Source organism: Gopherus evgoodei, chromosome 5, assembly GCF_007399415.2.
Source record: "Gopherus evgoodei ecotype Sinaloan lineage chromosome 5, rGopEvg1_v1.p, whole genome shotgun sequence".
Taxonomy (NCBI): domain Eukaryota; kingdom Metazoa; phylum Chordata; order Testudines; family Testudinidae; genus Gopherus; species Gopherus evgoodei.
This window is the reverse complement of record NC_044326.1, coordinates 83,895,806-83,921,301: the sequence shown is the minus strand read 5'-3', so window position 1 is coordinate 83,921,301 and position 25,496 is coordinate 83,895,806. Positions and strand designations below refer to the sequence as shown.

Here is a 25,496-nt window from a genome sequence, read left to right as displayed (position 1 = left end):
CCCGCCCCCCACAAGATTATAATTTAGCAGTCTGATTTAAACCCACTAGGACAAGGAAATTGGGAGTTAAGGCTACAGTGATGCTTTATGGAGGAATTCTGGTACATGAGCAGTCATACATATCACAGCCACACACTGATAGAGGATAAGGTGGAACATGGACTGTTCTGAGGACCTTCAGAAATAAGACTATTCTTGCTATATTAATGCTGAAATTCCATTGCAATGCAAGTTTAAATCAGATCCTTAATCTTACTGTAATGCATTTCCTTGTTTTTATTGGTGATGCCTCCATTACGAAGAATGCATGCAACAGAAACAACAAAAGCATTTGCTTCTCTCGCTGTTTGAGACGAATTAAGTTTACATCCAGTTCATGTAGTATCTGTGGGACAGGACTACGAGCCTTGTGCACAGCTTCCCTTTAACCAGTTCAGTGCTGTTTGGACTTCATGATTCGCAGTCACTGTATATGTATTAAAGAGAGAAACAACTTGTGTCACTATAATTTTCCAATGAAGTTTAGCTCACTAACATTTTCCAGTGAAGTTTACTCAGTGCTAGTAGTGGGACGGTGTATTGTAATGATGATCTTGTGGACTGAAAATAAACACAGGTTATAGATTCCATAAAAATGAAAGTGTTTGTGATACCAGGCAGTGTGAACGGAGCTGATTTGATTTATCTCTTCTGTTTCCAGGCAAACCCTGACAAATCATATTTCCTCCGGACACACCCACCCCAGCTTCTGTGCTATGGGAGCCATATGGAATTCATTTTTTAAGACCATTCTTATATAAGCCAAATCGTTTCCTTTCCCCCACCCCCCTTCTGTTCATGTTGTTTACACGTAAACAATTTACTCTCAGGTATTTTTTCCAATAACCTATTTTGTTTATTGTAACACAAAAAGATCTTTCTGTTACTTAGGATATGTCTACACTGCAAGTGAAGTTGTGATTGCAGCATGGCTAGGCATATCTGTGCTAACTTGGATTCTAGCTAACATGGGTAACAGCAGTATTGAAGGCATAGTGGTGCAGAATTCAGCATAGGCTAGCAGCTCCCAAGTGTACTGTAATTTCCTGCCTTGTGTGCTGAAATCTATAACTTAATGCTGGATTAACAGGATTTTTTAAAATTTAATAATAGCTGTTTTACTTCATTTATTTGACTTTAATAACACACTTCCTCAAATGAGTTGTTAAAATAGTTCTATGTATTTTTCTTTCCTCTGTTTATGTGACTCAGGAGGCATTGTCAGCAAAACATGTCTGTTTGGTGAGGTTCAATAATAGAGCTGGGTGGGGAATCAGGTTTTTTCCTTTTCTTTTCTTTTCTTTTCTTTTCTTTTCTTTTCTTTTTTTTGCAAGATTTTGATTTCTACTCCAAAATGGAACACAACTAGGGCCAACTCAGGCTTTTTTGCCGCCCCAAGCGGCGAAGGGGAAAAAAAAAATCCCATGATTTGCGGCACTTTGGTGACAGTTCAACCATGCTGCTTCATTTCTCGGCAGCAATTCGGCGCTGGGTCCTTCGCTCTGAGAGGGACTGAGGGACTTGCCGCCAAAGACCTGGATGTGCCACCTCTTCCCATAGGCCGCCCCAAGCACCTGCTTCTTTCACTGGTGCCTGGGGCCGGCCCTGAACACAACCAAAACATTCAGAAATTTCCCACAAATGAAAACTCTGAAAAAATGTAGTTTTGGGAGAATCTAAGAATTTAGTTCTGATTTTGACATTTTATATTTTAAAGTGTTTTTAATATAAAAACAATGAATTTTGTTTGAAAAAATTCTTTTAAAATGAAAAATTGAAATGGTCTGTTCCAAAAATGTTGAAATGGCTTTTTCAGCATGATCAAAAATGCTTCATTTAATTTTTTTCAAAACAAAATATAGTTGAAATCACCGCATTTTTCAAAACATTTGGACTTCGTTGAAAATGGAATTTTCCGCAAAAAAAAAAATTAAAAAAAACAACAAAAAACCCTGACAAAAAGGATGACCATTTTTGAAAAGTTGGCTAAGATTCTTTGCATTGTAGAATTATTTAGCATTAAATTAAAAAAAAAAGTTACATAATTTAAAAAAAAATTCTGCCTAAATGAGCCTGTCTTCCTGAATTTGGAACTAAATTTAAAAGAATCAGTCATAACACTTTGCATTTCAACAATACCCTTCAACTGGGCATCAGGGTGTTTTACAAATATTAAAAAAACCTCAGACCATAATTAAGGAATACTTTAATGAAAGTGCCTAACTTCCTGTTGACTTCAGTGGGATGTAAGTACATGCTTATGTGTGCTTTCCTGAACAGGGATGTTTTCCTGACTTAGGGCCTAAGTCATAACAACACTGTGAAGTAGCAATATCCCCAATTTATAGATGGGGAAACTGAGGCAATGAGTGGCCCAAAGACATTTTGGCCAAAATTACAGAGGAAATCTGGGGCCTAGCCAGGAAAGAACCCAGCTCTCCTGACATGGGGTTTGTCTACACTGCCCCACAGTTTGGACTACAGGGGTGTGCATAAGAGTCCGCATCAAAGTGCTGTGCTGTAACTTCCCCGTGTAGATTTGTGGCAATGAACTAAAACATTCCTAGTATAGTCCTTGTCAGACAGGACTACAGTAATGTGAATTAGGAATATTTTCGTTTGTGCTTGCAGCATCACATGGGGGAGTTACAGTGCAGCACTGTATTCATACACTCCCCAGGCTGAACTGTGGGGCAGGGTAGACATAGCCTCAGATTCTTGTTTTTTTAGCCAAAAGACCATCCTAACTAGGATATAAATGGTAATAAAATATCAAATCAAATTGGTAGGTCAAGCTGATGCTTTTGAAAATGAACACTTAAGAAAATGCCAAGAGTTGTAATTCAATAGCTATGTAATTTTGGAGAACAAAATTAATACTAGGGAATGTTATACCTTAAAAATGTTTTTTGCAGCAACACTTCCAGTATTGGTATTAGCAGATGTTTAAGAAATTCTTGGTCTTATTCTACTTGTTAATTCAAGTCCGGGAAAGCAAGGACCTATGATAAATCTAACTTTTAGAGAAAGGGTGTGTAGTTATCATTACAATCCATGGCTTCTCAGTTCTGATCCCTCCTTCTTTATCTGTCATCATGATGGGCTCATACACAGGAAGGAACAGAGAAACAGGAGGGCTATTACATGCTTTTTAAAAGCAGCAAAGAATCCTGTGGCACCTTATAGACTAACAGACGTTTTGGAGCATGAGCTTTCGTGGGTGAAAACCCACTTCCTCAGATGCATGTAATGGAAATATCCAGGGGCAGGTATATATATGTGTGCTAGCAAGCAAGCTAGAGATAACGAGGTCAGTTCAATCAGGGAGGATGAGGCCCTGTTCTAGCAGTTGAGGTGTGAAAACCAAGAGAGGAGAAACTGGTTCTGTAATTGGCAAGCCAGTTTCTCCTCTAGCTTGCTTGCTAGCACACATATATATACCTGCCCCTGGATATTTCCATTACATGCATCTGAGGAAGTGGGTATTCACCCACGAAAGCTCATGCTCCAAAACGTCTGTTAGTCTATAAGGTGCCACAGGATTCTTTGCTGCTTTTACAGATCCAGACTAACACGGCTACCCTCTGATACTTGACTACATGCTTTTTCACAGTCTGATTGCTGGTGGTTGCATCTTGAACCCAGAATCTAAGCTCTCACTTTTTAAAAGAGTAATTTCTCTTGTCTTTATAGTCGTAAAGGAAACTTCTTCAAATGCCAACAGATGCAGCGGTATCTGCAGACATCCTGGAACAACAGCTTTGAGAGAAATGTGAACTGCCTGAGTCAGCTCTGAAGCTAATGATGATGTATTGTCAATACAACTATTTCACTCATCAAGGCATGAAAGAAAGAGATCAACATATTAGGAAGATCTACATTATCTACTAGAAATGGCTTCTCATTTGGTGAATGGAGAGTAGGCTGCAACTCTTTTCCCCGCCCCTGTCTGATCCCTGAGTGTGACTTGCTCATGGATCTGATCCTTTCCTTCTTGTGACCCATCTCCCGCCATCTAAGCTTTTCTATTTTCTTCTCTTGAAAATATTTTTTAGAGTCCAGATCATTTCCTGTCTCTGCTGTCAATTTTCATCTTTTCATGCAAGATCAGCTATATGAATTGAATGTGGAAGTTGAGTGCAGCCGAAACAAAGCTTAACCCTACAAGATTCTATATATTATTTTAACTAAAGTTTGTGGAAGCCCATTAGGGATGGGGTCTTACATGAGCCTAAACAAGAATGGGTTTCAAACACAATCCTGGTGGGAGGTTTGATTGTAACTTCCTCAGCTGGGGAGGCAGGATCACACAGAAACACTGCATTGGTGTGCATTTCAAGTCACTATGTAAACATTAACCAAACCACTTCTTCCTCCCCCCATATAACACACCATTTGCTCACCAGGCATGTGACCAATACAACTTATAGCACACAAGCTTTTAAAAATGCCTTTGAGACTAGTTGCTTGCACCCACATTATGATGAAGTAACCTTATCTTAGCTCATCATCTGCCATGATAATCTCCCTGGAATAGAGCTCTGGGAAAAGAAATCTCCAGGAGAATCTCTCCCTTCTTCCATGCCCTCCCCCCCTCCAGCATCTTGTTTGCAAGCATGGAATTTGCTTCCCCACCAGAGAGTTTATAAGCTCCACCCCAAAGCTGCTGGATCCCCAGGAATCTGTGGAGGCTGAGAACACCCCTGAGGAGCCTTGTGTCACCTCATGGGCTCCAGTAGCCTTTCCACAGCTGGTTTCTTGGCAGCTCTTTTCTACTGGAACCACCCCATGGCATTTGGAACTACTGAGGCTATGTCTTCACTACCCGCCATATTGGCGGGTAGCAATCGATTGCTCAGGGATCGATATATCGCGTCTCATCTAGACGCGATATATCGATCCCCAAATGTGCTTATATCGATTCCAGAACTCCACCAACCCCAACAGAGTTGCGGAGTCGACATGGGGAGCCGTGGACATCGATCCCACGCCGTGAGGATGGTGAGTAATTCAATCTTAGATACTTCGACTTCAGCTACGTTATTCGCGTAGCTGAAGTTGCGTATCTGAGATCGATTTTCCCCCGTAGTGTAGACCAGCCCTGATATGGCATCTATGCTGAACTGTTTCTGCCTGTGTCATTGTTCATCATTATATATCTTAGAGAGATTAATTACTTCACTTACCACTGAAATGCAGCCACCTCTATGGTGGGAATGCAGGAGTATGACAAGAAGAGGAGAATAGGAGCAATTGAAGCCAATAGGAGCAAATTGAAGAATAAGAGCAATTTTAGATAGGCAGAACTGAATGGCCAGTTTATTCAGGATACCAGGGTTCATGCCCTTACCTTTGTGAAAAATGCCAAGAGAATTTTACTGTCTACCAAGCCATCAGGATTTTGATTTTTAAATCTAATCTGAATGAAAGCAGCACAGTGTTTCCCTCCTCCCCTTAATACCATGTAGGAGATTAACTCAGTATTGACTTTGAGGGGAGAGTCTCACCTGCTGAAGCAACAAAACCATTTTTACTGCACTTCTGGCTTTATTTTAAGGTCTGTCAAGCTATTGATCTTGCAGGCTTGACCCTGCTTGGTTTGTGAGATTGGACGAACTCAGAGCCCAGTATAGTATACTTGCTGCAGACAAACGAGTTATGTATTATCATCTCATAATAACGGATCTTGGTAACTAAATGCAAAATATAATAATTGTTTACACAAGCCAAAAAGTGTGATAGTAATTCTCAGTCAAGTAGAGCCACCTAGTGGTAAAAGATAAGACTCAATATTTTTGTCTTACACTGACTGACCTTTCTTTTTGACAGCTCACAAACAATGGATTTTTCAACATGCTCATACTAATACCTTAGGAAATGGCAATTAAAATCTGATCAACTAATGAAATTCTGTTTGCTCCATCCCTCTCACACATAGGCTTTTTACTGTAGGGTTTTCGGTGGGTGCAAAGCTACAAGTAGACACTTTTTTTTTTTAAAGATGAAAGATCATTGAGGCATTTGTCTGAAGAGAAATCAAAGTCCATAATAACTAAATAAATCAATCAATGTTAGAAGTAGACAAACTAAAAAAAGTAGATCACATTTTCAAATTACTAATGTTGATAGTGTTTCTTTGAGTAATACAATGGTAGAATTAAAAATACCTTGTGAAGACATTTGATTCCTTTTCTTCTTCTTTTACAGTAGGTAAACATTCACCGTCAGCTAAGAAGAGAAAAGATAACCACGCTGTTTGGTAATTCTTTCAGACATTTCAAAATTGTGTTCACTTTCAGAGTAGTGACTGCGAACCACAAAACTCCAAGGTTCAGGTATAGTTCTTTTTATCTGTAATATTTGCACATTCATATGTTTCGTTTAATATAATTATCAGCTATTTAAAAGTGTCCTGCCCTTGTGGCTGTAGTGGAAGACCTGGTAACCTTTATGATATTTATTTCAGTTGTTTGTGTGCAGATGTATGTATACACATAGGAATGCCTTACCTCGTTTGCATGCATCTTTGCCATAAACTCAGACTACAAGGGCTATGTGTTAGCTATGCACAGTACAACTGTTTACAGTCACAGCTGTTATTTCACAAGATTAGTACAGCCAGCAGTTTGAGGTATTTTGTATGTGGGGCTGCTCCTGAAGAAATACGTGAAATGTTTGCTGACTTTTAACAAAATTGTTAACATCTTTTTACAATAAATATTTCCCCATCTATTGTATTTAAAGCCATTGGCATAGTATTGTTATTATTTAATGTTTGTATTGTGGTAGTGTCTACAGACTAACAAAGTCAAAGGACCATCCTGCTAAACACTGTACAAACCTACAGGAAATGACAGGTGTCTACCAAAAGAGGCTACTATCTGAAAGACAAGATATAAAAAGTGGATGAAGCAAACAAGCATTCTGGGGCATGGGGCAAGGGATGGGCAACAAAAATATTAGACTATGTGCAATTCTTAGCCAATATGGAGCAGTAATCACAAGGTGCCACCTGTGTAGCTGAAATCAGGTTGCAGTTAACTCTATGCATTAAGGAAGAGGTGAGTTTTGAGAACTGACTTGAAGGAGCTTAGGAGACACGTTTGAAAATTTTGACTGCGAACTCTTCTCATGAACCAGGAACAGCCTGGGAGAAAGCACAGAGGTGCTTCAGGGAGAGGTGGATCACTGAGAAATTAATGGTGGAGGCTCACAGCTTGATAAGCAGTATTTCTGACAGATAAGGTGAAGCTAAATGGTGAAGGGCCTAAAAGGCAGAAAGAAGGAGCTTGTGTTTGATGCAGTAGAGGATAAGGAGCCAGTGGAAGGATGCAAAGGGGAGTGGATGTAGTCATAGTGATGAGCCAGGAAGATGATCCTGGCAGCAGTGTAATAAGTAAATAGTGCTATGGGCTATGAGTAAACAGTGATTTCTCTTAGAATGGCACAATATGCAGCACTCTAGTGCAGACACACTGAATACTGAAGAGCCAGATCTTTTAAAGAGACAATTTTTACCCCTAAAAAGCAATTTTTATTTAAAAATATAAATACAGTCCACGTTTTTAATAAAAGCTTCTACTGAAAACTGAAACCTTTATGGTATGATATCTATAGGATCCCATCATTTGATAAAAATAAGCACCCAGCCAGCTTAAAATACCCCTGATATTTGCTTGTGCAACTATTCTAGTATTGTAGGCTTAAGATCAGGACTAAAAATGTTTTAGGAAAAGTAGCAGCACAAATATAAAATAGCTCTGTGGTATTTTTTCTATTCATGGAGGCTACCTCAGACAGAGAGAGAGAAATGATTGGAGGGTTACCAGTACCATTTTTGTTCATGCTATTCATCCATTTATCGAGCTCTTCCATTTCTATTTCCATAACAGAGGGTGTGTCTTCTTCAAAAATAGGACTTGATCCAGGAAACAAAAGATGGGTGGTTAGACACTGTGTTTCACTCAAATAGACATGTAACATAGCAGCATCATATCAATCTTGTATAATTCTGGCCCTTAATTGTCGGACACCAATGCTGCTCTAGTGAGTTTACTTTCTGAAGATGTGTCAGCTCAACAGGTAAGAAACAAATAATCATGGCCCGCAAATGGAATAAATGGGTTTCTGAACTACACACTGTAGATAGAAAATTAGAAAATAAAGGGTCTGATCCTACCCCATTGAAATCCATGGTGAACCTCCCATTGCTTCAATGGAAGCAAGATAGAGCCCCAAGTTAGAAATGCTATTTCAGCCAGGAAGTTGGTTTCAGCAATGACCTAAAAAGAAAAGGTCATAACTATACTAACTACATGTTAGTAATTTTACTCTTGCCTTTACTGATCATTTTTAGAGACAGCCTCATGGTTGAAAGACTATTGCTAACTTTATTTTGTATTTTTAGCATGAATTAAAGCAGCGGTTCAGGGTCGTGACCCTGTTTTAATGGAGTCATCAGGGCTTACACCCTGCCAACCTGGGACTGAAGCCCTGGACCTTCTGCTTTGCCCCTCCCCACACCCCCAAGGTGGTAGGGCTTGGGCATTGGGCCCCCCAACCCAGGGTGGCGGGGCTCAGGCGGATTTAGGCTTTGGTCCCCACTCTTGGGGTTGTGTAGTAATTTTTGTTGTCAGAAGAGGGTCACAGGGCAATGAAGTTTGAGAACCCCTGAATTAAAGGGAATCTTCCCTCCCCCAATACATTTAAATAATTTTCACCACTTACCATGAGGAAGGATCTCAGTAAAATAAATAATAAGGTAACAACTATCAAATGGTTGAGAACTATTCTGCAGCCTGCTTGTTTTTATTGGACAAGAGTTATTCAGTTCACACGAGCTCCAGAGAATCTTTACATGCCATGTAATAATGAGCAAGCAAATTTGAAAAATAATTGAACATGACATAAAGCTTATTCTGGGCAGAGTGAATTTATGGACAGAGCCAGGAAGCCTGTCCCTGTTACCGAAAGTATAGTTATATCCTGCAGCATCCACATTTAGAGTAAGAGAACCAATGGTGGCTCGTGCCCAAAACAAGTGGTGGGACTGCAGATAGCAGACTGGATCAAAGGCCTCATGGCACGTATGTCATACTCCACCTGTGTGGCTGAAATAATCCCAACAGAAGCCTCTATTCCCTGCTAGGTGCGACCTCCCTCTGCTACCTGCAGTCTATGTGCTGAAGGATCAGAAGTCCCACAGTGGCAGCCAGATGTACTATAATCACCAGAGGAGCCTGCAAATGTTAGCAGGAGGTAATACACCCTACAATACATCAACCACAAAATACAAGAGTGGTTATTATTTGGTGGGTCTTGGGGTCCTTTAGCCTCCTCTAGGGTTAATTAATGAGAAAAGGTAAGAGTGTGGAAAGTGCAAAATATAAACTTTTCAAGACGTGCAGGATATACAATAAGTTTAAAAACACAACAAGTCCCTAAAAATTAACATGGTCTACTTTAAGAAACAAGCTAGAATAATCAGCAGTATCTATAAATGTTACCTTTTGACATTTTCACTTCCCAGTTCATCTGAAATAAAATAAGTTAAAAATGTATAGTTAACTTGTCTTTAACTATTCATTTTCTCTTAATATGATATCCCAAATAGCTGGGAAAATTCTGCAGCAGGTTTATTGTAAACACGGAACAGTTTTCAATATATAACTGGCTATCCTTTAGCTTAAAACTAAAATGCTTTATACGTTTTCTTCCATCCATTAACCACTTAGTCTGTAGTTTACGTAGGTGCTGACTGCTTTTAATCAGTAATTTTTTCTAATGTACTAAAAGAAGCTGAGCAACAGCAACTCTTGCTGGTTATTAATTTACATGAGATGACTAGGGGGCACCAGCTACAGGGAAGGACAGGTGATCTCCCCACGTGACTCCTCCCTGTCCCCAGTCCAGGGCCCCATGTTCTCCCGGCCCCTCCCCACTGCACGTTACACAGGGGGGTGGGGGAGAGACACACGCTATCCTCCTGCTCTGCCCGCTCTCCCCCCCGGCATAATCATATGCTCGCCCTGGCAGCCAGGCCCCCGAGCCACTCCCAGATGCTGCCCAGTGCAGCACAGCAGCTGCCTGGGAGAGCCTGGCTGTGACGGCAGCAGGCTGCTCCCCGCCTGGGCTTGGCTTCCAAGCCAGCCGCTGACCAAGTCGGATCCCCTCCCTCCTCCCCCGCATGCTCTGTGCACAGCAATAGCTGGCTATGAGCGCCTGGCTGGGAGGAGGCAGCGGCAGTCCACTCTAGTCTCTAACCAGACTCGACTTCTGGGGACAGGAGCCGACTCTGAGCATGCCAGAGGGGTGGGAGGGCTGCGGCTTGCTGGGCCACTGTCTCCAGAAGCTGAGCCTGGGTCGGGGCACCCAGGGACTCTCCCAGTCAGCCACTGCGCTGCACTGGGCACCATCCCAGGCAGCGTGGCTGGAACAATCTCTGGCCCCACCTCCTTCTCTCCCTACCCAAGCCGGCTTCTGGAGGGACACTTGACCCAGGCCCCTCCCACGAGTCACCTCGCCCTGTTTGGCTTGAGCAGGAATCAGTAGTTGAGACAAACCTAAACTACAGCTCAGTGCAGTGGGAGCTAACATTCAGAATGTGAACAGGGGACTGCAAACGCAGAGTTCCTTGAACCTAATAAGTTCCAGGAAGGAAAGTGACATCCTGAAAAAGTAACAACTGGTATAGAAATTGGTTTATTGCAAGCTTTGAGACAGACCATGTGTAGTGCCTTTATGAAGATGTATTTATGTATTTATGAAGATTATAGGAGCTGCTTTCCACACTGGAGGAAAAGGTAAAGAAGCTTGAATGGTAGCTGAAATTTCAGAGTGCTAAATTACAGAGACCAAAGGGAACAATTGTCAGGGAAACTGGATGAGATGCCACATGAGAGATGGAAAATGAAAGAGGACTGAGGGTAGGGTGAGATATTAAGGAGTACTAGAAACCGTGGGAAGAACAGAAGGGAAATGTGCATATACAGATAGATGTAAATACCAGAGAGAGTGAGCAAGCAAGCAAGCAGTCAGGTGGTATGGCATATAGCAGGCCCCTATACAGAGAACTAACCTCTTCTGCACAGGCTTCAAAATGCTTTAGGCATCCCAGCATGTAATAAAAAGAATAAAGGGCTGGATGTAGTATCCACATTGTACAATTATTTTATGGTTCAAATCAGCTCATTTTAAATTCAGCCCAGCCAGAAGAGACCAAAGCCTCCAATCTACCCCAGCGCATCTACCTTATCTCTCTGTTTGCCATGTCAGGAGCAGTGGATAGGCTAAGCAGAATGTCTACAACACTAAGACACCCAATGTATTGCTTCCAAGCAAAAGGAAAAAGTGAGTAGGAACATAGACATCAACAGAGAGGTATGTTGATGAGGCTTTCCGGGATACTGTAGAATTGTCCCACTTCTGGTCAGACAGCCCCTACACTGTTGAGGAGGAAGAAAGGCCCAGGGAAGCAGAGCAGTCAGTGGGAGCAGAGGGAAACCTTCCCATAGTTGGGACCCTCCTTCCAGATGGTGCTGGGGTTGCCTCTCACACTGAGGTTACCTCCCTGGGGGAGGGAACTCCAGTTCCTAGGAAAAGGCAGGTGTTAGCAATGGGAGATTTGATCATTAGAAACATAGCTGGGTTTATGATGACCGGGAGAACTGTATGGTGACTTGCCTGCTTGGTGCGAAGGTTGCGGATCTCTCGAGGCATCTAGACAGACTTATGTGTAGTGCTGGGGAGGAGCCGGTGGTTGTGGTACATGTAGGTACCAGTGACATAGGGAAGGGTAGCAGAGATGTCCTGGAAGCCAAATTTAGGCTGCTAGGGAAGAGACTGAAATCCAGGACTTCTATGATGGCATTCTCAGAAATACTCCCAGTTCCACGCGCAGGGCCAGGTAGGCAGGAGAGCTTCAGAGTCTCAATGCATGGATGAGACGATGGTGTAGAGAGGAGGGGTTTACGTTCATTAGGAACTGGGGAAACTTTTGGGATGGAGGGAGCCTATACAGGAGAGATGGGCTCCACCTAAATCAAAGTGGAACCACACTGCTGGCACTAAACATTAAAAAGGTTGTAGAGCAGTTTTTAAACTGGGAGATGGGGGAAAGCCGACTGCTGCAGAGGAGCATGTGGATCGGACACAGACTTCTCTTAGGGAAGAGTCTGATGATAGAGAATCTCCAGGTTATAGTCAAGAGCAGAGAACAGAAGAGGATAATGTAAGTGCAAGATCAGATGATAAACAGTCACATAAATAATCTGGCATGTCAGAAAAGGGCAGACAAATAAACAGGGACAAGTTTTTAAAGTGCTTGTACACAAATGCTAGAAGTCTAAATAATAAGATGGTGAACTAGAGTGCCTTGTGATAAAGGAGGATATTGAAATAATAGGCATCACAGAAACCTGGTGGACTGAGAGTAATCAATGGGACACAATCATTCCGGGGTACAAAATATATCGGAAGGACAGAACAGGTCGTGCAGGGGGAGGAATGGCACTATATGTGAAAGAAAATGTAGATTCAAATGAAGTAAAAATCTTAAGCGAATCCACATGTTCCATAGAATCTTATGGATAGAAATGTCATGCTCTAATAAAAATATAACATTAGGGATCTATTATCGACCACCTGACCAGAACAGTAATAGTGAGGATGAAATGCTAAGGGAAATTAGAGAGGCTATCAAAATTAAGAACCCAATAATAGTGGGGGATTTCAATTATCTCCATATTGACTGGGAACATTTCACTTCAGGACGAAATGCAGAAATAAAATTTCTCGATACTTTAAATGACTGCTTAATGGAGCAGCTGGTACGGGAACCCACAAGGGGAGAGGCAACTCTAGATTTAATCCTGAGTGGAGCACAGGAGCTGGTCCAAGAGGTAACTATAGCAGGACCGCTTGGAAATAGTGACCATAACATTTAACATCCCTGTGGTGGGAAGAACATCTCAACAGCCCAATACTGTGGCATTTAATTTCAAAAGGGGGAACTATATAAAAATGAGGGGATTAGTTAAACAAAAGTTAAAAGGTACAGTGACTAAAGTGAAATCCCTGCAAGCTGCATGGATGCTTTTTAAAGACACCATAATAGAGGCCCAACTTCAATGTATACCCCAAATTAAGAAACACAGTAAAAGAACTGAAAAGGAGCCACTGTGGCGTAACCATGTAAAAGAAGCAGTGAGAGATAAAAAGACTTCCTTTAAAAAGTGGAAGTCAAATCCTAGTGAGGCAAATAGAAAGGAGCACAAACACTGCCAAATTAAGTGCAAGAGTGTAATAAGAAAAGCCAAAGAGGAGTTTGAGGAACGGCTAGCCAAAAACTCCAAAGGTAATAAAATGTTTTCTAAGTATATCAGAAGCAGGAAGCCTGCTAAACAACCAGTGGGGCCCCTTGATGATCAAAATACAAAAGGAGCGCTTACAGACGATAAAGTCATTGCGGAGAAACTAAATGGATTCTTTGCTTCAGTCTTCACGGCTGAAGATGTTAGGGCGATTCCCAAACCTGAGCTGGCTTTTGTAGGTGACAAATCTGAGGGAACTGTCACAGATTAAAGTGTCACTAGAGAAGGTTTTGGAATTAATTGATAAACTCAACATTAACAAGTCACTGTGACCCGATGGCATTCACCCAAGAGTTCTGAAAGAACTCAAATGTGAAGTTGCGGAACTATTAACTAAGGTTTGTAACCTGTCCTTTAAATCAGCTTCGGTACCCAATGACTGGAAGTTAGCTAATGTAACGCCAATATTTAAAAAGGGCTCTAGAGGTGATCCCAGCAATTACAGACCAGTAAGTCTTAATGTCGGTACCGGGCAAATTAGCTGAAACAATAGTTAAGAATAAAATTGTCAGACACAGAGAAAAACAAACTGTTGAGAATAGTCAACATGGTTTCTGTAAAGGGAAATCGTGTCTTACTAATCTATTAGAGTTCTTTGAAAGGGTCAACAAACGTGGACAAGGAGGAGCCAGTGGACATAGTGTACTTAGATTTCCAGAAGGCCTTTGACAAGGTCCCTCACCAAAGGCTCTTATGTAAATTAAGCTGTCCTGGGATAAAAGGGAAGGTCCTTTCATGGATTGAGAACTGGTTAAAAGACAGGGAACAAAGGGTAGGAATTAATGGTAAATTCTCAGAATGGAGAGGGGTAACTAGTGGTGTTCCCCAAGGGTCAGTCCTAGGACCAATCCTATTCAATTTATTCATAAATGATCTGCAGAAAGGGGTAAACAGTGAGGTGGCAAAGTTTACAGATGATACTAAACTACTCAGATTGTGAAGAACTTCATAAAGATCTCACAAAACTAAGTGATTGGGCAACAAAATGGCAAAGGAAATTTAATGTGGATAAATGTAAAGTAACGCACATTGGAAAAAATAACCCCAACTATACATACAATATGATGGGGGCTAATTTAGCTACGAGTCAGGAAAAAGATCTTGGAGTCATTGTGGATAGTTCTCTGAAGATGTCCACGCAGTGTGCAGAGGCAGTCAAAAAAGCAAACAGGATGTTAGGAATCATTAAAAAGGGGATAGAAAATAAGACTGAGAATATATTATTGCCCTTATATAAATCCATGGTACGCCCACATCTTGAATACTGTGTACAGATGTGGTCTCCTCACCCCAAAAAGATATTCTAGCACAAGAAAAGGTTCAGAAAAGGGCAACTAAAATGATTAAGGGTTTGGAGAGGGTCCCATATGAGGAAAGATTAAAGAGGCTAGGACTCTTCAGCTTGGAAAAGAGGAGATTAAGGGAGGATATGATAGAAGTATATAAAATCATGAGTGATGTTGAGAAAGTGGGTAAGGAAAAGTTATTTACTTATTCCCATAATACAAGAACTAGGGGTCACCAAATGAAATTAATAGGCAGCAGGTTTTAAACAAATGAAAGGAAGTTCTTCTTCAGGCAGTGCACAGTCAACCTATGGAACTCCTTGCCCTGAGGAGGTTGTGAAGGCTAGGACTATAACAGTGTTTAAAAGAAAACTGGATAAATTCATGGTGGTGAAGTCCATAAATGGCTGTTAGCCAGGATGGGTAAGGAATGGTGTCCCTAGCCTCTGTTCGTCAGAGGATGGAGATGGATGGCAGGAGAGAGATCACTTGATCATTGCCGGTTAGGTTCACTCCCTCTGGGGCACCTGGCATTGGCCACTGTCAGTAGACAGATACTGGGCTAGATGGACCTTTGGTCTGACCTGGTACGGCCGTTCTTATGTTCTTACTTTCTCCGGCGCCGGTGGGTGCCCGTGCCCCAGCCCCTTTCCCCGCTGTGACTCCACCGCATCCCTGCCCCTGAACCTGCCCCCATTCCAATCCCATCCCCAAAGTCCCTGCCGTAACTCCACCCTCTCCCTGCCCCCTATTGGATCCCTTCCCCAAATCCTGGCCCCGCCTCTTCCCCCAGCATGCCGTGTTCCCCCTCCTCCCTGCCCTGTGAATCAGCTGTTTTGTGGCACAAGTGCTGGGAGGGAGGGGGGAGAAGCAGGACACAGCAGTGCGGAGATGGCGATGAGCTGGAGCAGGGGGGCGAGGCAGGGCCACAGGGAGCTGCCGGTGGGTGCCGAACACTCACCAATTTTTTTCCACGGGTGCTCTAGCCCTGGAGCACCCATGAAGTCAGCGCCTATGAGCAGGAACCCAGAATTGTGCGCTAGCAATCTTTAAGATCAGATTTCCAGTGGGCCTTTGAAAATGGACCCATATATTTACATGAACGGCTCCCACACATATGAACAACAAGGCAGAAGCTTCATTACCCATTTGGTGTATGTCAGTGATGTACTCAATACTAATGAAGGGACATTTTCAGAGGCACACTGAAAGGTTGGCCCTAAGTTTTGATTTATAGTTTAATATTTGGAGGCTGACATACTTTTAACCGCACAAAATATTCCAAAATATATCAGTACACCTCCTTCAAAAGTTCCTACATCACTCTATATCTTTAAGGCCCTTCCTCTGTTCAGTTCCTATTGTTTCACACAGCGGAGTTATTGAGGTAGGGTCTATGTACCTTCCTGAAATTGCATCTTAGTGCAGAATACAGTTATCCTGATCACATTATTCTTAAGCAGTTTAGGCTGATCTGAACAAGTGGTTTCATAACAGCAATCGCACTACAAGGTCTCTGTGAAAGCTTCCCTTGAAGTGCTAAGATAAATTCACTCTTATCAAGATTTTGCGTTTATTTTCAGATAGTTTCTCCCTATCAGTAATGAAAGAAGTAAATTGTTCATTAGAGAAGTACCCTCAACAGTGAATTAGTAAGCATAAGAACAGAACAAGAAAAAAACATGCATAGTCAAATAGTTATCTCTTTTCCCTTAAATTTTACCAGAGGGCTAAGATGGCAGAGGATCTTATTATAGCCCATAGCTGTCATGGATGTGAGAAATAAGCAGAGGGTGCTAAGAAGCAGAACTAGACCAATTTACATGGGATACACTGTACATACTGTGCAAAGATTTAATGAGGAAAACAAATCTCTAGAGTTTCATAACACCTTGCATTTCTGCATATGAAAATTCAAGTATCACTAGACAGAGAAATACATCATAAACATTGCATTCCATTTCCTGAAATCCTTTCCTGTTCATGTTCAATATTTTCTGTAAAGATCCTTCTAAAATTTGAGAAGTCCTAAAATTTACCTTGCTTAGACTTTTTCCTTTTATGACGTATCACAAAGAAAATGATCAGCAGAATTAGTAGGACTAGTATCACCACAGGAATGCCAAACATTAAGGCAGGCTGTACACCTGCCGTTTCTGGGGTTTTGTCATTATTCATACTATTTAACTCAGTACTTGCATTATTTCCTGTTTCAACATTTATCTCAATCTCTGTTGGTTTGATGGCAGGTTTCAGATCATGGTCACCTGCAGTTGTAAAATACACTGCAGATGTCTCTGGTCTAGGTGTTACTGCGACATTCAATGCGGGTGAACCATCTCCTGAAGCTTCTTCATTTGCAGTGCCTGCCAAATATATGTAAACGTCTTAACATTTTCACTTTTTAATTGGATAACCAAAATAGACAGTGTCAAAGCATATGGTTTTAAAATTTCCTCTCCATTTCTCCTGTACCCATCCTGTTTTGTTTTTTTTAAACCACACTTGAATGTCTGCAGACTGACTGACCACAGTGATGGGCACTTCATACATAACCACATCACCCTTGCCAGTTTGTCAAGAAAATGTATGATCCGGACAAAATTCTGCTAGCTTGCTCTTCTTATAAACAGCAACACGTGTAACCCCATTCCCAGACAACCACACCCACCCACTTGCTCTTGCACAATATACATTTTCTCATACACCACGCAACCACACCACACTGGCAGTCAGAATGGGGTGGGAATAGGTCTGGCTCAGGAGAAGGCAAAGCTCATAGAAACTGCTGACTTTCACTCATCCTCCCCAGGGACTCTGCACTGGAGGAGCCAAGCATATGGAGAATTTAGTAGACACAACTGCAGTTCCTCCATCTCCACCTACAATTAGGCAGTGAGTAGAGCTCCTCCTACAGCCAGGTAATATAGCACAAATAGCAGCTAAAGAGTTGGCTACCCTCATTTCAAATCTAATAGGGGTGGAGTTTTTTGTTTGTTTGTTCAAGCAAATAGGGCTACAGTTGATAACATTGGTCACTGTGATGTGGGAAAACTTTCTGCCTGCGTGGGGTAAGCAGGATTATTCAAGGCTTCCTCAGATTTTATTAACTGTTGTGGTGTTTATCACTCAAACAACTTGAACAAGTTGTGGGCCCTATTGTGAGGCAAAACCTCTTGTTGATGTCAATGTCAATGGAAGCTTTTGCCTGAGTGAAGGGTGCAGGAATGAGTCCTTTGTACATTTCCATGTATCAAGTCTTAAATAACTCTCAGCCTAAAATGAGCTGAAGTTGTGACTGCTCAGTGTTGTCTGCTATTTTAGACAGTGCCCTGTGTTCTGTGGCTTTCATTGTACTGAATCTATGAGGGTAAGACTGTCTGGCTGTTTTAACTACATATTGGATCCGATTCTGTGATGTGCTAAACATCTTCCTGCAAGGTGCTGATCCTCCTTAGTTTCCATTTAAATGAGAGCTAAAGATTCTCAGCCCCATGCAGGAAGCACTCAGGACCTTCACTGGACTGGGACCAATAGTATTTTACACGTTAATTGCTTTGTAGGCACATAAATCCTCATCACAACCCTGTGAGAGGAGCAATTATATCAATTCTACAAATGAGGAAATAAAGGGAGATAAGTGAAGTGGCTTGCCCAGGGGGGACACAGTGAGTCAGTGAAAAAAGCAGAATTAGAACTCGAGATCCCTATCTCATGCTTAAGCCACTGGACCACAATTGCTTTTCCTTACTGCTAGATCTTTGGAAGGAGATAAGTGTCTCTCGAGGCTGTATCCTAGGGAACAAGATTTTAAATTATTAAAATAATTTGAGTTTATTGCATTTAAGTTATTGTAGCGATGATTTATCTATCTAGGTATTTATGCCATACTCATCATCTGAGTGCCTGTCATTTTATCCTTTACTAAAAATCATCATCACAAAATGTTTAATATTAAAAATAAGTCATCAGACTACTTCAAAACATAGCAACAACTTTTAACTGATCTCCTTCAAAGCACTTTACAAAACATTAATTAGTAAAACTTAACTTTATTTACTATTTCCAGTCTTCATTCAACAGCAAAACAGAATCTCTACCTCTTTGGTTGGTAATACCCTACAAGTGACCTCTTACATGCATCTTATTTTTACATGCATTGATAATCCATTATATATTTGGTTCTGCTTAAATCCTATCAAGAGGAGCCACTGGCACAGGAGTTACTGTACTGCACTTCTATTCCTTGCAACTTGGTTCTTCCTGATTCTTCTTCCCAGAAATTGTTTCTAGTCACCACCAGTGTTTGCAGCAATTCTATTTGACAGTTATCATCATCTAGTCATGATGGGCCAAAGCACCAGTATAGACATGTGTGTTGCAGACGCCTGCATGGCTAACCATAATACTGACATAACAGATAAACCAACTCAGTGTCACAGAACCATTTATCCGCATTTGCTTAATTATCCCTCCTCTGATCATTCTTCTCTTGAAATCGGTCAGCTTTCTCTCCTTAACATACTGAGAGCAACAAGCCCACTGCTAAAAATAGTGCAAATGGGGAAAGGGGCGGGGGATAGTTTAGGTTTCTGTTATTTCAGGAGCGAAGAATTTATAAAAGCTTTTCAAATGTCTGAAGCATGATGTACACTTGAAAGCAAGAACAAATAGTAACATCTCATTAACCACAATCCTAAACTTTCAGCTGGAATATATTTTGCATTTGATGTTCCAGAGAGACTGTTCCAATGTCTCTTCTGTTCTTTATTTGCCATGTTCAAGCTCTAAAGCAGATTTCAGATCACTTGTTTCTCTATTAAATAAAAATTCCCCTTTCCAGTCTCCAGCCAAAGATAATTTCAGATAACAGAGAGTGACCTTGTTAACATATATTTGTTCAAAAACAGCATCTATCCCCACTTTCTTTTTCCTAAGTGATTCAATTTGGGAGAATTAAATACATCCTTCAGCAGTCCAGTAGCCAGTTATACAGTGCTGCTTCCAGCTATATGTTGTTACCTCCTTGTGTTTAACTGCTGCATTTAGAATTATGTTTTAAACTGCCGCCAAAATTTAAGGCATGAGTGAGGTCCAGAGCTGACGAGAGTGGGGGGAAGCCGGTACAAATTACCGGGGCCCAGCAGTCCAGAAGGGGGGCCCGGAGCCCGGCTTCCCCGGCCCTGTTTAGCCAATCTGTTCTTGCTGAGGGGCCTGAAAAAATATTTTCACTGGGGCCTGAACCCGTTCTCGCCAGCCCTGCTGAGGTTCTCAAGGGATAGATGTTGACCAGTGAGGTCATCACAGTCGTCATCATACAGTCACTGCATAGTTTAACATAGCTCCACCGAGTGGGAGGAGGAGTTACAGATCAGAGTTGAAATGCGCTGGTGGCACTAAGCATGGGAGCTATCACAGAATATGCCTTCATTTTTTGGGACTCAAATTAATGCTATTAGTCCTTTTCTTTGGGCCAGATTCTGACATCCTGACTCACAGCGAAGAGCACCTTAATCCACAAATAGTAATGTGACTCCTCATAGAATACAATATTACAGAGCATGAGTAATAGTATCAGGATTGGGCCCTTTATAATTGATTAAGATTTAGCAGCTGCTCAAAAGTTGCTTTAAATTTCACAATAGGGCTTTTATCACAACTGGTTGTGCTAGCGAATGAAGTTGTTCATTTAAATTTTGAAAAGGAGAAGCAGTATCGTTTGCAGATATGTACACTATGGCATGCAGTCTTGCTTAGCATCTTCTCCTCTTTAAAGCTGCTGGTGAGAAACTGGTGAATCTTGCTTGACTCTCTCTCATCACTGGCCGTACAGACTAGATCACATTTCTCTACACAACAAAAGCAAGAATGATATTTTGTTGCCACATCTGAACAGAATGCTTGCTGCATTTCCTGCTCTGAGTGGTTGGCCCTTCTTGATGAAGTAGGCAGATAAACAAGACTTCTTTTTAATTTGAAAGCAAAAACCATGTAATCAGCTTCCTCTTTCTAAAGAATATAAATACATCCTATTATAAAAATTGCCAGAGCAGACCTAGATTTTTTTGATAAAACAAGTCCCTGGAGGGGAATGTTTTAAAATTACAGCTTTGTACCTAGTACAAAATAAAAGGAAAAAAAAAAAGATTTCAATTGATGGATAATCAGTTTTTCTTTTAAAGGGAATTTTGGTTTCTCCAAACTTCGCTATAAAATACAATAGTCCATGTGAAAGAAAACATCAATTTAGGGCTAAAAAAACCAGAGTTAAAATACTATATATCTGGAAAAAAACATTTGTGTAAACTGGAGTGCCCCGTAACTGTGTTTGTTAATATCCCCTGTGACAAAGTTCCTCCTCTACCTTGGTGGGTTCTGCGCTTATTGGTAGATTTGCTCACTTCAGTGATCTTCCCACAGTCTGGATCAATCCTCTCTGTGTCTGATCAGGAGGTTTGGGGAGGTTTGAGGGGAACGTGGGCCCGCTCTCTACTGCGGGTTCCAGCCCAGGACCCTGAGGGTTGCAGCTTGCCTATAGCGCCTTTGTAACAGCTGCTGACAGCTACAACTCCCTGGCTACTTCCCCATGGCCCTCCTCCAAACACCTTCTTATATCCTCACCACAGGACCTTCCTCCTAGTGTCTGATAACGATTGTACTCCTTAGTCCTCCAGCAGCACAGCCTCTCACTCTCAGCTCCTTGTGCCTCTTGCTCCCAGCTCTCCACACACACTTCCTCTCCTCTAACTCCTCCCTCCCTGGACTGGAGTGAGCGCCTTGTTAAACCCAGGGTGGTGATTAGCCTGCCATTGATTGGCTGCAGGTGATCTAATCAGCCTGTCGGTCTTAATTGGTTCTAGCAGTTCCTGATTACTCTAGTGCAGCCCCTGCTCTGGTCACTCAGGGAACAGAAAACTACTCATCCAGTGACCAGTATATTTGCCCTCTACCAGACTCCTGTACCCCACTGGCCTGGGTCTGTCACCCCTATACTCATAACATCCTTTAAAAATTTCTCCAGGTGCCATTATTTATGGAGCACAGGCAGGATTTTTGTTTTCCATTGGACTTTTAACTAACAAAATACTGTGTGTGTGTGGGGGGCAGTTTGCCCAGGTGTTCCTTTCTATCTAATAACTTTTCTCTACATCATTTCAACTCACTTTTATCTGATTACATTTAACTGGTTGATCTAGGGAGTGTTGCTCCTTGAAATGGGCAAAGGCTTGCCCAGGTAACATGTTGAAACATGCCTCAAATATGATAGGTAGGAATCCTTAAAAAACAACTGAAGACCGCTTGATTAATAGATATGCTGTCCATGAAGGGGTAAACAGCCACATGTTTGTGAAGGGAAATCAATGAAAAGATCCTGTAGAAAATGGTGCTCACAAAAAGTCTTGTCCAGATAGATGTGAATCAGGAGGGAAATATACTTAGCTTATTTCTAGATGATGGAACAACTTCGTCCCTGGTATAGACAGTTTAACTCACATTTCTACTGCCAGTCCTGCAAATTCAGACCAACATCCAGGAGTCAAGCTGGGATCATTCATCATCAACAGTAATAAAGGTTTCTTCAGAACCAAATTATGCATTTAGTTACACCTGTTTAACTTTACTGTCTCGGTTTGTGCCTGCTATGACATCTTGTGCAATTCAATTGCATTCACAAATTGTGGATGTGAATCTTCTCACCTTAAGGTATCACTCAAGAGGACCTCTGTGTTTAAGACCAAATGAAGCTGAAGCCTTTATTCACCAGCAATCATAAGATACCTTCATGAACAACGGCACACGGGTCACTGACTGGAATTTGATGTATAATTTAACTGATGTTTAAGAAGGATTCTCTTTCTCTGAGATGCCTCTCTAGTGCAGGAGGTAAACAGCAGTAACAACTTGTTGTGAATCAAATGGGAATATCTGCTGAAATACACACACAGAGCTAATCTGTTGCATAAAGAGGTACTATTTTTACATGGTCACTTTTCAGAGAGTCACACTTTGATGCATCTTTAAAAAAGAGATGATGCCAGCAATGTAGCAGTTGCTGCACCAGGCCAGACAGAAGGATCCTAGCAAACCCTCATCTCTTGCTTTATCACTTTGCTAGAGAAATTTACATGCACATTTTTGGTCTCAAAATACATGAGAGGAAGACAACTTCATAGTGACTAAAGGGAAATCTGATTTTACTTCCATTTTCAGCAATTTTACTAAGCTTCCTCATGATTGTAAACAAAAAACTTTTTTAAACATTGATATTGTTCAGATCCATTTCTAAAATTCATTATTTAAGGAAAAGGGATCAAGAACAAGAATCCCTCAGTGGGTCCCTACCTAAGACCTAAGAGGTCTTTTCAGCAAACTATACAGCACATTTGGCTCTTGAACTGAGAGTCCTCTTGAATTATGGCTAAAGTGATAATAGCATGGGCATAGATACACAGCACAAATTCTATCGCCTCTTAGCTCTTGACAATCCTCTGCATGAAGCACTATTGGAATACTATATCTCTATGGCTGAACAGATTCTTGTGGCAAAGCTCAGTAAGTGAGGAAGTCTTTTCTGTAACTTCCGAAATGTTCATTCAACATAGTACAAAGGGACATGGAACATTCCAGGGAATACCAGCACAGCTTTTACAACTTTTATCTACATTATAAAGCTGGCTGTGATGAGAGGGTTGGTTACAATACACTTTTCCTCAGAGATTGTTACAGCTTTGTCTTCGTTTAGCTGTAATTCAACTTGTGGGATTTTGACTTTGCAAGACTCTAATATACTTTGGAAATGTTGTTTATAACATAATCCTATCCACACTGCAAGACCTAATTGTGCTTTCACCATCTTTAAGGCATATTGTGTTCTAAATAGTCCCCAAACACATAGGTGAGACCTTAGAGAGACCGCCTGAGAGCTCTGGTCCTTCATTATTACTAGACCAAGTTTAGAAAGATTTCTTCTGCATAGTTTCCCCGATAATTACGGTCAGGGACTTTTTTCTGATAACTTGAGTTATAACCATCCTTAGCATGATTGTAACACAATTTTATTCCATCTACACAGACAAGACCAAGCCATGTTATAATTCAGTCATAGCACTTGTGTATATAGACATTACCCTTAACCATGGTACGGTTTGTAGTATAGACAGGGACTATTGCCCAGACTTACAGCATGGCTATAATCCTTTTTTTTTTAAATCCATTTTCACCATGGTCATTAAAACCATAATAAAAGTGCGGTAGCAATAACAGAGTGACTATCCTTTCTCCCCATTTTGTGCAGAACTGTTACGTGATACAGCAATTTGAGAGCAGCTAATAATACCACTGTATATTAAAGGATTTCAACGGTGGTTTGTTTCACACCCAAAGGCAAATAAGTAAAACAATCTGTAAGTTTTCTTTAAAACAGCTACCAACATTGTTCAGCTACTGCCTCTGTTTCTTGTGCAAAATACAAATGAAAAAATTGTACATGTAATAGTTTAATTATTTTTGGTTCATAATTTAACTATTCAAGCCTGCAATACATAATATTTTTAAACAGTATGAACCATCTCTAGATTATTATTTTGCTTAACAAAAGTTGTTCATTATGGCTGTTTGAAATATTCAACTGAAAACTTTGAATGTACTGTAATCAGAGTAAATTTTTTTCTCCATTAAATGCCGTTATTAAGGACATGACTTTTACAGACAAAATACACCAAATGGTGGAAATCATAACAGAAAATAATGATGGATGTTAACCAAACCCCTGTATCTAAAAACACCTGAGATTTAAGGATGTTTGGATCCAAATGTTGCAGGTGAAGCTGATCTCTATTAAACAACACACACACACACGCACAAAAGTAGCAAAGTTAAATAAAGCTAAAACAAACAGTGCAAGTTTTCATAAACCTCCTACAGAGAGATCAGGTTTTAAGGGTGTTACCCTCTAACAGAGTTCTGTTGCTGTAGGCATAAAACATGTCTGCATAGTTCTACTTCAGAATGTGCAAGACACTTTATTACTTACCATATCTGGCAGATCCTGCCGCGAGAAACAGGACAAAAAACAGCATGAAGTTTTGTTTCTGTATGATACATTTTTTGTGATTAGGCATGATTCTCAATATTAGTTTCTCCCTGTTTTGCAGGAACAAGTACGTTTCCTGTTTCCTGCTCATGTGTATGTGAGTTAAATTTCTTAAGAAGATGTGCTGTATTTGATTGCTTTTAGGAAATGATGTAATTCAGTTTGGGCCTGTCAGACAAGCAAGGATTGCAAAAGAGGAGAAAAAAAATTGCTCTCCAAGCTCTGATTCAACTGAATCACCTATGTAATTGGCCACTCTGAACCCTTGTCTACACTGCGAGTTTAGGTCGAATTTAGCAGCATTACATCGATTTAACCCTGCACCCGTCCACATGATGAAGTCATTTTTTTGACTTAAATGGCTCTTAAAATTGATTTCTGTACTCTTCCCCTGACAAGGGGATTAGTGCTGAAATCGACCTTGTCGGGTCGAATTTGGGTAGTGTGGGGTAGTGTGGTCGCAATTCGATGGTATTGGCCTCCAGGAGCTATCCCAGAGTGCTCCATTGTGACTGCTCTGGACAGCTCTCAACTCAGATGCACTGACCAGGTAGACAGGAAAAGGCCCGCAGACTTTTGAATCTCATTTCCTGTTTGGCCAGTGTGGCAATCTGCAGGTGAGTGCAGATCTCATCAGCAAAGGTGACCATGATGGAGTCCCAGAATCGCAAAAGAGCTCCAGCATGGACAGAACGGGAGGTATGGGAT

At 41.2% G+C, this 25,496-nt stretch overlaps 1 protein-coding gene across 1 annotated transcript; it reads right to left on the bottom strand.

Moving 5' to 3' along the window:
* Positions 1–254: 254 nt before the first annotated feature.
* On the bottom strand, positions 255–25,094 carry TMEM154 (transmembrane protein 154). Its single transcript, XM_030563532.1, has 6 exons — positions 24,729–25,094; positions 16,735–17,061; positions 9,546–9,573; positions 7,872–7,957; positions 6,207–6,267; positions 255–466 (listed from the first exon to the last, which is right to left on the bottom strand). Exons 1-6 carry the CDS (start codon positions 24,877–24,879, stop codon positions 451–453), a joined length of 669 nt encoding a protein of 222 aa, XP_030419392.1. The 5' UTR covers positions 24,880–25,094; the 3' UTR covers positions 255–450.
* Between the last annotated feature and the right edge of the window lie 402 nt (positions 25,095–25,496).

Bases quoted from the DNA above. Each gene is read 5' to 3' on its own strand.
- TMEM154 (XM_030563532.1), bottom strand. From the start codon at position 24,879: ATGAGCAGGAAACAGGAAACGTACTTGTTCCTGCAAAACAGGGAGAAA. The intron at 7,958-9,545 runs GTAACATTTATA...TCCTGGATCAAG, and splicing joins GGAAGTGAAAATGTCAAAAG to TCCTATTTTTGAAGAAGACA. The intron at 6,268-7,871 runs GTACTGGTAACC...TTCTCTTCTTAG, and splicing joins GAATAGCATGAACAAAAATG to CTGACGGTGAATGTTTACCT.